We start from the raw sequence: 12,825 nt of genomic DNA on the forward strand, positions 1-12,825 counted from the left end.
AAGCGGTGCTCGTGAGATGATGAGTAATGTGTTTCCAAAGGTAAGTAAAAGCAAAAATATCGCTTTAATTTCTTCCAAGCTAAGTAGACTGGTCGATGTTGACAGTTTTTAGCAGACAAGCTCATTCTGCACAAAACTACCATCAACAGTGCACAATACAAGGATATTGCTGGTAGGAATTTAACTTCCTCAGATATTAAAAACCTGAACAATTCTAATCAATGAGTAGACAAATATATATAGTATATATTTTTTAATTGTATAATTGTATATAATAATGATTTATTAATTTAAATATGTTCGCTACAGTAAATAACAAACGTTAGTATATGTGAGTATTGTTTTTTAAAAACTATGAAGTTGAACCAATACAATAAATTCGTCTAGCTTCAATAATAAATATAATGTACAGATCGAATAGACAACAATGTGTGTACATGCATTTCTTTTGTATGAATAATATTATACATGATATATAGCTATACATAGAAATCGGACAGATATAGAGTTGCCGTTACTTTATTCTCTCAAACAAAGTTGTCGCATTGTTTATTTGCTATCGTAGCAAAAAGCTAATTTATTCAACATACTGATTTATCAACATAGCAAACAATTATCCGAAAGACACGTACGCATAGAAAATTTCTGGCACTTTTCTCAGTAATTAACGAAATATAAAAATCACTATGCAGTGTTGCAATAATGCACCCCTTCCAGAAAAAAGGTACACGTGGCAACTCCATACTCTATAAGAGGGTTGTAAATATTACATACTAAATTTTAGTGGATAAGATACGTAATTTGATTTTTGTATCTATTATATATACATATGTGTGAGGGTGTGTGTATATATGCAAATATCATAAATAAGCATCGTTTTTTGCTAAAATATTGATATTTCATCATGGGTCCTATATTCTTTTACTAACTGCAGCATCAAGTTTATCATGCTGGAATAATTTAATATGCAGCGAATAATCATTCACACGCTATGACGGTGATCCATGATTAGCTCAATTCATACAAAGGTTATTATTATAATAATAAGTAACACTGCCAAACCTTAAATAACAAATATTTAGTACTGGAATTTTGAAACTGTGTAACTCGATAACAATCAACACCTTTACATGCTTCCTTTAAATAGATTAACAGAAGTGTTGCGTTGAGTTTTCAAAATTTCGGAAAATTTATCTGTCACAGGTACATACTCATCTCGAAAATTTTAAATTACAACAAAGTGATCTAACAAATTAGAACAATACCTTAATTTCTACGTATTTGCATTAGCTGCATCACTTTTAGGTGTATGCTGTGTGGTAGAAAATTGTTTTCACATAATAACGCTTTGCATTGCTTGTATAAAAGCACACAGCAACCTTAATTAACAATTTTAAATACAAAGAATGATGAAACTCATATTATACCAATATTTTATGATACTCATCACTATAAGTCAACACAGAAGAAGAGCATCTCATTGTTTCTCTGAGTTGGAAAAAAGTACTCACTCTCAAGTTACAATGGGTGAAAAAGAATTCTTTAGTGAATTATCGAGTACTAGGATTATAAAATTGGATTGGAACTAATCCGCATACTCGGCACTTCATTAGAATCATATTGTGCGAACAGCACAGCTTCAGAACAAAAATTAGTAACACATTATAACTATGATATATTTTACTTTGATCCCAATGACAAATTTTATTTACCACATATTGTGAGAAAAAAGATAATTTAACGTTTTTAGTTAGTATGTTTTTTTTTTCATGGTATCTTTAGTGCGTTTTGTTCGAATTCCCTGTTACTTAATTTTATCACAATCAAATATAACAAACGAGAATAATCCTATTTATTTCAAACAGTACTCAGCACCATGGTTGAATTCTTATATTACAAAAAAAAAAAAAAAAATCGCAGAATAAGGGTGAAAAATCATCATCATATTGAAAAAAGAAAAATCATTCAAATACAAGTCATGAATTCTAGGTAAACTATGTGACTAATGAACAAAAGCGATCTAGTCACAGCTAAGTGCGTAAAATAGAAAACGGTGGCGGTCCAGCTTGTCTCATCATCATTGCAAAATTACTGAGTCCCTCTTCATTTGAATTCTGCGCATTTTGATTATTTTGAGAATTACTTGAGTTGCTCTTATTCCTAGTGCCGCTATGACTTTGCAGATGTTTCTTAAGATGGTCTTTTCTGTAGAATGCCTTACCACATTCTGTACAAATTTGATTTTTACTACCTGAATGAATGATCATGTGTCGAGCAAGATGTTCATTACGTTTGAAAGCCTTACAGCACATTGAACACTGATAAGGCCTGTCTTTGTTGTGACCTTGCTTGTGTCGATCCAGATGCTCCTTGCGCTTCAAACTAGCTCCACAAATATCACAGATATGTGGCCGTTGCCTGTGATCTTCTAGATGCTCGTGCAGCGCATCTCGGTTGTCAAACCTGTACGCACACTCTGGGCAATGATATACTAGCATACCTGTGGAGTAGCATTAACATTACTTCCGTATAAAGGAAAAGAGGGGTTCTTGATGACTATTAAAAGGATAAATCACCGTTAATGTGCTGCGGCTCAACTTCAAATTCCAACTTTGGCCGAACATTTTGAAAGTTATGAGACGAGTTGTTGCTATTATCTTCATATTTAAAGACATAAGGCAAACCTAAGGTGCTTGAACATCGTGCCAAGTACTCGGAGGTCAGTCTAAAGTCGATCTGTAGTGGATCGGTCATGGTAGCAGCGTCTACTTTTTGTACGGTTTGAGTCCCAGACGATTGCTGTGTATCATTTTGATTATTCTGCTGACAGATTTCCTTATTTCCACAGCTATTCTCGTTCCTGTTTTCATCTGTGTTCTGATTATGGGATCCCAGAGGTGGAGCATGTCCAGGATACGTGTAACCAGTCATGTTAGATTGAATATCAGTCAAATATTTCGCATTACGCGGAACATACGTCATTTTCATGTGCATCTGGATTTCCACCGTAGATCGGGCGCTGAAGACAGTCAAAAACAAGGAATGAACAAACAGGTAAAGAAATAATATTCTTAAGATAAACTTTTGATACGACATTTTATATTTATTTGTAAAAATTTTGTTTGTGAAAGTTTGTCCTCGCATAGATCGTTTCAAACTTTCTCAAAGACAGGTTTAATCGCGATTTCAAGACATGAATTTCAAGCAAAGGGTGATACGCTCAGTAATTGTGGTTAAAATTGCAAGTGTTGATAATTCTTATGTGAGAATGAACGGCCGAAAATAAATTCGTGGCCATTTTTTTATCTCGTATGTATTACGTAGAAAGATCTAGTTTTAAACGGGAGTGGAAAAATGCGTTGATGTTTATTATTTGCTGCATATAGTACTTGTGAATATTTACATACCTACGTGCGTACGAAGTGAAAATATGTACATTGAAACGAGACAGGTAATTATTTAATCAGATTCGAAACCGTTGAAATTAGAACGTTTCTATCGCTGAAAAAACACGCCGATATGGATAAAAATTTGCCTCGCAGTTCGCCGTACGAAATAATAATGAAATACTAGTATTTCAACTTCAACTGTACAGTGTCCACCCTTATTAGGCAGTCCTGAGCATCGTTTCAATTACAAGTTATTGAGCAGGTCAAGATACGTGCGTAGGATGTGAGCTAGACATTGATAAGGCGGTGAACGAGGACCGCGCGCGGATTATCTTTGACAGTCTATTTCTGAATGAAATGTCAAACTTTTACGGAATATTTTTGAACCTAATGTACGAGATGCCACTTACCGTTCACCCGCATTATTCCCGCGAACTTTGTGGATCTCTCGCCATTATTTGTTTGTATCACATGCGGCCATCTTATCCTATCAGCTGCTGGGGTGATGTGATTTTTCTACATACGTGATATTTACCTATCACAGTTAGCATAGAAATACTTTCATTGCCCGTTATAGTTATCCTTGTTTTGAATAGATTTTTAAACCGTTATTGCGACTCGGAGAAAATTAATTCACGCCAATCGTTTAATTTTTTTTATACGTCCGCGACAAGGTTTTAATTCTTATAGGGATTTGATTTTTTTTTCTCGATGAAAACAGCGCTGCTCAACTGACATTCGATCAGCGCGATCGTGTAATTGAAATTAAACACGCAACAGTTTCAGCGTAAGTTTTCCGATTCATTCAAATTCTTTACTTCGCATTCAGTTACGACGATTTTATCATTGAAATGTAAACCTTGATAAATATTTAGAAGAATATTGTGATAGAGAAAAAATAAACTGAACAAATTACGGGAAAATTAAAAAACCACACCAGTCAATGTTATTTTTTTAATAAATAGCTCAAGCATTGCTGAGCGACGATCGCAGATTTTTTATTTACTATGTACAGGTGAAATTGTTTACATGAAATTCTAATCTTTATTAACTTTATTTTCTACTCCCTCATCTTTAGGTTTGTCAGATTTATTATTGGCCAATACAACGTCACCTAAGGGACTCTTTGGCTTAAATATAATGGGAATATTAGCTAAGATGTCATTCTCTTTCTGTAAAAATCTAATCCAAGATAATAGAGAGTCGCGACTAGAGGTTCCAGTCGCACAAACAGCAAATATCGTGCCATCCTCTTGCTCGTGAATCGCCGTCTCATCTTCAGTCGGTACCACAGATTTTTTTGTTTTCAAAAATGGCAATTCAATTTTACTAACATCTGGAAAAGATCATTATTGTTAATTAGATTGGCTAAGAGAGTTTCAGGAAAAAGACAACAAATCACTTTTAGAAGAATATTTCTTACCATCGTCGTCAGGCGGTGGTAGGTCAGGTTTTGGAACAGGATCTCCCCTCAGTATGAAGTAATTAATGGTCAAGTTTTTTAACCAAAGTCTAAAAGGCCCTTCTACATATATGGGGGCTGTGGAAGCATGCTTGTTAAGCAGTTTTTTCTGACCAATACTCATTCCAGAAACAATCCAAGTATCGTCGATGGAATCTTCGAGATCTTTTGCCTGGAAGATTGTGATTTTTCGGAGCAAATCGATGCTAGTAATTCTCTCTATGGCCAGTTTGGCCAACTCGAGAGAATCATTGGGCAAAACTTCTGGCAAAGGCCATGGACTCGCATTTTTGAACTTGGGCATCCAGTACATCATTCTCCAATACTTCCTCAGCGGAAATCCCAGCTTACCGAATATGTTGAGAAGGATATCCTGCATTTCCCTGTCTGGTATAACTCCGTTGTTTTCCATCTGTTCAAGGACATCTATCGCGCATTGCTGCTGCTTTGGATAATGCATGAACTCAGCCTGTATCGTATTCTCCGGAATGAACTTCCCCTTCGGTAGTACATTGATCAAGTTTTTGTATACCTCTAGATCTTTTTCGACTCCAAATTCCTCCATGTGCTTCATTGCTGCGTAAATGAATTCGACGTGACCTCGCCTGTGAATGTCTCTGTCGATGAACATTCGCAGTACGTCTAAGTACGTTTTTTTCTCTTTACTTCTAACCTGTGCAAACCCGTAAAAACTCACCGCCTTGCTACCTTCATTTTTTTTGTTATTATTGTCTTTAGACAGATGAGCGCTGGTCACAGATATGCAACGCAAAGCTGTTGTTGGTCGGTAACTTTTCAGGTCGTGCAGTATCAACTTTTTTCTCATTCCTGGATAAACCCTGAGCAACACATACGATCTTCTTATTATCGATGTCATATTGCTACTTGGTATAATGGTTTGTTGTATTTCTCAAATTAACGGAGGCACGATCATAGTCGTAATGCTTAAATCCGCGTGCCGGTCAAACGATATTCGTATTTTATGCAATGTGTAATTGATATTCTTTGAAAAACCTCTATGTTTAACATCCCATTCCGTAATATCGGTTACACACCGAGGTTATGAGATTGCTGAGAGGTTAGGTTATATTTTCTCAACACCGCGGCCGGCGGAGCCTCCACCGGTGGGGGCTTACAAGATTTCTGATTCACCAAATTTAAATTTTGCCGCACAAAAATCGTTCATTAAAACTGCGCACGAGTGCAGCACTGTCGGGATTTGCGATCCGTGGCTGAACAATAAGTTTGGTTGGTCCAAATTCGAAGCGTGCGTACTGTTGGAACTAGTACATAAGTACAGCCGAAACATTGAAGTTATGAAATAAAGTGAAAATGGGACGCAAGATACCCGGAAAAAAACACAGAGGAGTGAAGGACCCAACTAAGCAACAAAAGAAGCGTTTATCAGAGTAAATATCGTTGCGTGGAGTTGTGTGATTGAATTTTATAGGTTAAGTTGATCATCGTAACGTGTCAAATTTTAGGTTAAACAAAGTGATAAACGCGCCGCCGAGGGACAAGGATGAGCAGGCGATACCGAAGAGTCTTGAGCGCGTGATGAAGCTGAAGCAAAGCGTGAAGGACGGTAAGATGATGAAGAAAAATACCAAGAAAAAAACGAAGCTGAAAAATCAACTGATCGTGATGGGCAATCACCATCCACAGATCGCTCATCCCAAGGCAAGACCGGAGAAAGTTGTTCCTGTTTTTTCGCAAAGACCAGACGAATGTGGAAAGGCTTTTTTGAACCGAGTGAATTCGGAGACTCAGGCGTTCATAAATGAGACTGCGTTTGAAGACAAATATGGTGTGGAAGTCAAGCGAGATCCAAGTACTGGTAATATCGAAGGATTGTCTAAGAGATCGAAGGATGAGATAGATGAATTAATGAGACTCAAATTGAAGCACAGTAATACCAAGAAGAAAAAGAAAAAGAAGAAAGACACCGAGACGACTAGGCTGACGAAAGCTCAGAAAAGGAAACACAAGCTCGAGTTGAAAAAAACTAAAAAACTGCAGGACAATATAGACGAGTTCAAGGTCTTCAAGGAGACTATTGAATTTGGAGATGTTGTCCACGCTCCTCCAGAACTAAAAATCAAACCGAAAAAAGCAGACGCTTCTCACTCCGAACGGGTAAAAACCTTACCAATATTTGATTTGTTGTGCGTTGTATTTTTTTGGATTAATTTTACCGATGATTTTCCGATAGCCTGGACGAAGACGTCTTCTTCTTGATTCGCTTTTCAAGAGCCATGACAAATCTGCCGAGAACCCAACAGGCGTTAAGTCTGTCAATAGATCTGGAAAACGCAAAGATCTCCCAGTTGGGGAAAGAAGACAACTGGAGGAACGACAGAAAGAAGCCATAACTGCATACAGAAACCTGAAGTCTCAGAAAGCTGCTGATTTATGACCATGGGCAATGGCCGTGTGATCAGTATTTGTACATATGAGAGCCTTAGCAGAGAATAGAAGGACGAAATGTGTGTGTAAATTGATCAATTTATTTACGATATTTTTTTAATTACATTAGAGTATATATAATATAGAGGTTAAGGTTCACGGTATTCTACTTTGGCAGAGAAGTAGTTGGAAAAACTGTGGGAGGTTACACTTTGCTAAAATTGTCATTGATAATATTGAAACAAAATGAATAGCATTTGCTACAGTAAAACAGCGATTTAAATGGTCATAGATTGTTTTTGCTTGTTATTGATGACGATGATGAACATGAAGCAAACGGTTTCAACTAATCTAAAATAAAATAACAGTGCTGTAAACAACAAAACAAGTAATAAGAGCCTCTTATCTTGTGAAATGCCAAGTGTTTAGATCCTTTGAAATGTCTAAACAATTGAAATATTTGACAAGCATAAATGTGAGCACAATTTCTGAAAATTCATGTGCTTTAGACTATCCACACCTACAGTTTTATCGCAAACGAACTTCTCCTGTCCTGCAACTTATAATTTTACTCTAGAATTAAACTTATCTTTTATAGAATGCATGAAATAATTGCCACGAAACGGCTGATTACTTGATATGGTATCAAATGCTGACAGCAAATAGTTTTGAAAAAGTGTATTTGATGAAAGGGTGTTAAATCCTTATCCAGTTGTCCAAACAAATGGTTCAAGTCGATTATTAACTGGTAGGTAGTTATTGAGCTTTTCGAGGCTTTCTAAAGTATAATTAAGTTGGGTGTGGCAGTTGTCCAGTTGTTGGCTGATATGATGAATCTTATTCAGCTGTTCAGCAAACTTTGTGAATCTCTTTTGCCTGTCTATAGCCATGTTGAATATTCGTACAACTTCGACGTCGAGGGTGGTGTTGAGTGTGGACTGCTCAGTCGCAATCATTTGTGCATTTGTATTCAAGTGGTGTTGATATCGGGCGCAAAGATTGAACAAACCGATGGGATCCAGTCGTTCCAAGACTTCAGGGTCTCTGACTCCAGGTGGCAAATTCAAAGTTCCCCTCATAATGGGTAGAAACATCGGTATGCTATGCAATTTAACTAGATCAGCATCCATGTCTGCAGTCGGCTCAGAAATAGCTGGCTTGACGACTACGATGTTGTGTGCTTTGTCCGAGAGAGTTTTTCTGTGCCCAATGGCACCAATACCTGGTTTTCGCTTGGATAATTCCTGCGTTCCGAGGCTCTTTCCTCGCTGCAATTGGGCCTGTTTATTCGTCATTTTGGGTGAATCTCCTATTGGCCTGTTCACTGTGTACGATATGTAAGGCAGATCTGAATCCGAGCAAATGCTTGGTCCGGGACTCGTACATCGTGGTGGTGTGTCTTCAGGGATTCCATCTCGGTTCGGAACGCTCTTTCCACGCCGCAATTGAACCGCTCGCGCTCTGCTGCTCTCTGATCCTGGTATATCGTTGCTTTGAGAGCTCTGCTCGGATCCCATCGTTTGATTTAATAGATACTTTAATCTTCAAAGAGGCAGTTTTTCCAAATTATCCAAAGAGAGTAAAGTGAAGAGTGCCTGATAAAGGAAAGTATTGTAATAGTTCGATTTTGAGGATGCAATATGTGAGCGAATCTTAGGTTTTCTGTGTACAATCAAGGTTGCATAATAATAACCAAACAAATGAGTACCTTTGCTACTTAGAGCACGTACGTAGGTTCTGTCAGTGGAAGTTTGTCATCATGTTCTCAATTCGAAGTTCTCATATATCGATCAGTTGACGTGCGTCCGTCAGTTCATATATGACGAATAATTTTGTTTTTCAATTCACGTATTTACTTCTTTCATTGGGAATAAGCGATTTTGTGAGAGATGAATATCGTAAACATTACACAATTAGTTAACCCGCGCTATAACCGAATACTTTTTTCAGAAAGACTTTTGAACTATCAAAATCATCGGGTCCGCCATCAGACGACTACACAAAATGAACCCATTGGAACCCATGTCCCGCGATGACAAAGATATGGGCTACGCCAGTGACGTCACTGATTTTAGTCACAGGCGGCACCTGCGGAGAAGAATCAAAAACATCGCGGGATTTTTTTCCGTCGGTAAGTTGGCTCACGACACGTTCGACCCTTGTTTTAGCGCGTTCTTTGAATCTGCAGCGAAATGAACACCTGTCCGTTCAATGTTTATTGTGAAATTTAACCGGATTTGTTGCGTTACATACAGGGGATATTCTGTCTACTGTGAATTGAATTTTATTTACCCAATGCATATATTTTCAGTCAGCGGTACGCGTTCTGCAAACGATACGGATATTACGCGTACAATGTTTTTATACCGCAAGATTCGTAATGATTGGTAACACCGTACATAGGATACACGATTGCATTGTGTATGCTCAGGCATTGTGAAGTGCGGGTGTTTTTATTTCGAGAATAATTCATTATTCTTCTAACCATAATCATACGATATGTGCAACCGGTAATTATCAACTGTTTCTTGGTGTAACAAACGAACGGGTTAACACGCGCGATGCGTACATGAATGGCGATGAATATGTATAACAAACAATGTGATAATCGTGGAATATCATAACGAGGACGTTATCAGAACGATGTAAACGTCTTTCAAGCGTTCTTTCGAAAACCGTCACGCTGCAGGGTACGACTTGAATCTACGAAACAACAGGTCGCGGTGAAATGACATATTCCGCGGCAAAGCAACACGCAAATCGTTAAAATATGTGATCATACCAGCGGAACGGTTCTGCGCATCTATACGTCCGTAGGTATGTACGGGACGGTAAATATTTATGGCCATGTCAAGAGGACCACGTGTATAAGCTATGTTTATAAATATATGTATATGTATATACGTTAGACGTCAAGGTATACGTAAAATACTTGTTTCTTTGAAATAAGATTGCAAGTTCCACTCGTTTCGCAACCCATAGATCAGTCGCACTTCGCACGTATCTACATACGAAATATACATACATATCCTAGATACAAAGCGCATGAATGTATAATTTTGAAATTTACAACTTTTCCTCACGCCGCGAACCTTTTCAAATCCCGCGAGTCTATGTTTATTTATTTGTATAATGTGTATATATCTACGTAAATGCGCAGGTATATACCATGTACTCATCTTGTACAACAAATATAGATTTTCAAGATGTATATCTAATGCATCGGTGATGCCAACCGTTTGATTTTGCAACCGCGTCTGTTTCTTACGTCTTCTGTGTTCCGTTTTATTTCTTTTTTTTTTTTCTTTTTCTCCTCTTTTCATTATTTCTTCCACTCGGCTTCGCATGTGGCGCACGATCCCTATCTTCGTATATTTGCATACCATCTAACTCAACGCGGGCTCGAAATCTGCTCGCTCCGCGTCTCGGATCTTCGATTTGAAATCAGATCCATGCACCGATTTTCTTCATTAATAAATCATCGAGGATGAAACTTATCATTCATCTCACAGTCTGGTACCCGAGACGACAATTCCGCTTACTCTGAAATAGCTGAAGAAGAAGAAACAGATGCAGCAGCGACGACTTGGCGAAATGAATACCCCCATTTATTTAAAAGTCGTTATTATCATCCGGCTCTCGGGACTTCTAATAGTTCCTGGATTTCGCCAAGGTGCAGTTAGCAAGTTTCTGCATCTGAACCGCGGTCGTAACCGTTACTGGATATAATTATCATCATACTTACAGAATTTTACTGTAATAACGGTTTCCCAATAGGGTATATTTATGTTATACCGTTCGGTATTGTAATAACATTTACACGGTGCTAATGAAGACATGATTTTTCATTTTTATCTGTTATGCAGTTTGGTTCAAAATAAAAATAAAAATAAGTAAAGAAAATATTATTGGATACTGTCAGAAACAATTTTTCTACAAGTTTATTGACATATATTATGAAATTTTACTTCAAAGCATTGAACCGGAAGTAAATTAACCTCATTCAGCTTTGAATATGAAATAATTAGGTATACAGTGACTGTACAGCTGGTGAAATATCGAATATTAATCGAACAATGATCCCTGTTTACACGTAAAGTTACGAAAGTTTTCAAGTGCCAGATACTTACATTTTTTACAAACTCTTTGATATAGTTTTTTTTTTATCACTCACGCAATAGCAATGTTGCTGCAATACGCAATGTTTAGCTCTTCATCGTTGATAATGTTATACAGGCGCATTGCGTACAAAATTACGGGTTTGTTGTAACGAGCACTGCAGTCTCTTAGTGCAAATCCCGCAGATAACTGACGATTCTTATCAACGATAATAAACACGGATTGCCCTCTATCTCGTCAAGGTGGATGATTTTTTAAATCGTCGGATTAACGGGCTTAAGAATTTTATTACGATTTCCTAATTACCTAAATATTCAAACAATATTCGATCGGGCTACATCGAATTTTTTCTATTTGCCCTGTTTTGGATGTAGTAATTTTTCCTCAGTTTTTTTAATGACTAGTAATTGGGGAAAATGGGCATTCGGTTACGTCATAATTATAATTTACGACAAAGCAACCGTAGAAATGAAAAAGAAAAGAAAAACTTTTATCGTATATAGACTGCAGAGAAAATTTCAAAGACATTACTGTTTACTTGCATAATTATTTTTAAAAAATGTTACATTTGTTCATCGGAAAGTGGACTATGTTCAAACTGTCAGTAACGAATAAACTAGAATGAGTTTTGAATAGCCTAAAACTTGGTTTATATCGGAGAAGTTTTATCGTAAGTCTGTATAAAAATATGAAGTTTTATAAAAAATGATAAGATCGTGAGTGCAGAATCCCTGAAGAATACAACGGGAAAATCGAAGTTTAGTAGATACGACATTCAAGATTTCGACAAACGGCGATGTACAGCATATACGAGGATAACCATCGTTGAAACTTTCTTTGAAAGTAGTGTACGAATAGAGACAAAACGACATAAATACACATGAACAGGCATAATACGTTTTGCATACATACGATATAGATACTTGTATAAAACAAAGAACAGCAGTTTTGGCGCGCAGTTTTATGGCTGTATAGCGAGGAGGCTCTTCCCTTTTTTGATGACACGTTCTGTAAAATCTACAGTTTTCCCGTCCCGTTGATATATGTAACAGTTTGTAAGCCACAACATGTTTATATAGTACGCTGTGTATATAAACGTATATGTGCTATATGTATGCATGAGAGCTAGCTGAGCAATTTCAATTTAATGTCCGTCGGAGCCTCGGCGTGTCCCCGGCTTCGTTTGGGCTGCGTTTCAAAGCGATTTTTATCGCGTAAGATTGCGACTTGAAGAGAGCATCAACAACTTTGAAACGCGGCCTCAAAGACCGCGTCCAGCTTCCATGGTCACCTGGTCAAAGGATCCGCCTATGAAAAATGACGACGAGTGAAAATAAAGAATAGAGTGAAAACAAATAAAAAAAAAAAAAAATACATAGGAGAAGAGAAAATCACGTTTAAATCATACGTGCAGCGCTCGTATGTAAGAGAATTTGACTTTAAGTGCGA

At 37.2% G+C, this 12,825-nt stretch overlaps 4 protein-coding genes across 6 annotated transcripts; 1 reads left to right on the forward strand and 3 right to left on the reverse strand.

Annotated features, from left to right (window-relative positions):
- Positions 1 to 262: 262 nt before the first annotated feature.
- On the reverse strand, positions 263 to 4,129 carry LOC124176200 (zinc finger protein 343-like). Of its 2 annotated transcripts, none has more exons than XM_046557145.1 (3): positions 3,800 to 4,129; positions 2,577 to 3,019; positions 263 to 2,500 (listed from the first exon to the last, which is right to left on the reverse strand). In XM_046557145.1, exons 2-3 carry the CDS (start codon positions 2,992 to 2,994, stop codon positions 2,031 to 2,033), a joined length of 888 nt encoding a protein of 295 aa, XP_046413101.1. In that variant the 5' UTR covers positions 2,995 to 3,019; positions 3,800 to 4,129; the 3' UTR covers positions 263 to 2,030. The 2 variants fall into 2 exon arrangements, with proteins under 2 accessions (XP_046413101.1, XP_046413102.1); XM_046557146.1 differs by lacking the exon at positions 3,800 to 4,129 and adding an exon at positions 3,408 to 3,629.
- Positions 4,130 to 4,335: 206 nt separating this feature from the next.
- LOC124174643 (evolutionarily conserved signaling intermediate in Toll pathway, mitochondrial) lies at positions 4,336 to 5,938 on the reverse strand. Of its 2 annotated transcripts, XM_046553940.1 has the most exons (3): positions 4,813 to 5,938; positions 4,462 to 4,725; positions 4,336 to 4,420 (listed from the first exon to the last, which is right to left on the reverse strand). In XM_046553940.1, the coding sequence occupies exons 1-3, from the start codon at positions 5,726 to 5,728 to the stop codon at positions 4,395 to 4,397; spliced, it is 1,206 nt and encodes a 401-aa protein (XP_046409896.1). In that variant the 5' UTR covers positions 5,729 to 5,938; the 3' UTR covers positions 4,336 to 4,394. The 2 variants fall into 2 exon arrangements, with proteins under 2 accessions (XP_046409896.1, XP_046409895.1); XM_046553939.1 differs by having other exon boundaries at positions 4,336 to 4,725.
- Positions 5,939 to 6,063: 125 nt separating this feature from the next.
- On the forward strand, positions 6,064 to 7,685 carry LOC124174644 (coiled-coil domain-containing protein 137). The gene is made up of 3 exons (XM_046553942.1): positions 6,064 to 6,260; positions 6,336 to 6,987; positions 7,064 to 7,685. The coding sequence occupies exons 1-3, from the start codon at positions 6,184 to 6,186 to the stop codon at positions 7,265 to 7,267; spliced, it is 933 nt and encodes a 310-aa protein (XP_046409898.1). The 5' UTR covers positions 6,064 to 6,183; the 3' UTR covers positions 7,268 to 7,685.
- On the reverse strand, positions 7,339 to 9,299 carry LOC124174645 (BLOC-1-related complex subunit 5). The gene is made up of 2 exons (XM_046553943.1): positions 8,966 to 9,299; positions 7,339 to 8,852 (listed from the first exon to the last, which is right to left on the reverse strand). Exon 2 carries the CDS (start codon positions 8,772 to 8,774, stop codon positions 7,962 to 7,964), a length of 813 nt encoding a protein of 270 aa, XP_046409899.1. The 5' UTR covers positions 8,775 to 8,852; positions 8,966 to 9,299; the 3' UTR covers positions 7,339 to 7,961.
- Positions 9,300 to 12,825: the final 3,526 nt, after the last annotated feature.

Source organism: Neodiprion fabricii, chromosome 2 (assembly GCF_021155785.1).
Source record: "Neodiprion fabricii isolate iyNeoFabr1 chromosome 2, iyNeoFabr1.1, whole genome shotgun sequence".
Lineage (NCBI taxonomy): Eukaryota > Metazoa > Arthropoda > Insecta > Hymenoptera > Diprionidae > Neodiprion > Neodiprion fabricii.

Excerpts from the sequence above, each read along its gene's own strand:
- LOC124176200 (XM_046557145.1), bottom strand. The coding sequence starts at position 2,994 with ATGCACATGAAAATGACGTATGTTCCGCGTAATGCGAAATATTTGACT. Across the intron at positions 2,501-2,576 it reads TGAGCCGCAGCACATTAACG|GTATGCTAGTATATCATTGC; the intron begins GTGATTTATCCT and ends GCTACTCCACAG.
- LOC124174643 (XM_046553939.1), bottom strand. The coding sequence starts at position 5,728 with ATGACATCGATAATAAGAAGATCGTATGTGTTGCTCAGGGTTTATCCA. Across the intron at positions 4,726-4,812 it reads ACCACCGCCTGACGACGATG|ATGTTAGTAAAATTGAATTG; the intron begins GTAAGAAATATT and ends GATCTTTTCCAG.
- LOC124174644 (XM_046553942.1), top strand. The coding sequence starts at position 6,184 with ATGGGACGCAAGATACCCGGAAAAAAACACAGAGGAGTGAAGGACCCA. Across the intron at positions 6,261-6,335 it reads CAAAAGAAGCGTTTATCAGA|GTTAAACAAAGTGATAAACG; the intron begins GTAAATATCGTT and ends GTCAAATTTTAG. Across the intron at positions 6,988-7,063 it reads ACGCTTCTCACTCCGAACGG|CCTGGACGAAGACGTCTTCT; the intron begins GTAAAAACCTTA and ends ATTTTCCGATAG.
- LOC124174645 (XM_046553943.1), bottom strand. The coding sequence starts at position 8,774 with ATGGGATCCGAGCAGAGCTCTCAAAGCAACGATATACCAGGATCAGAG.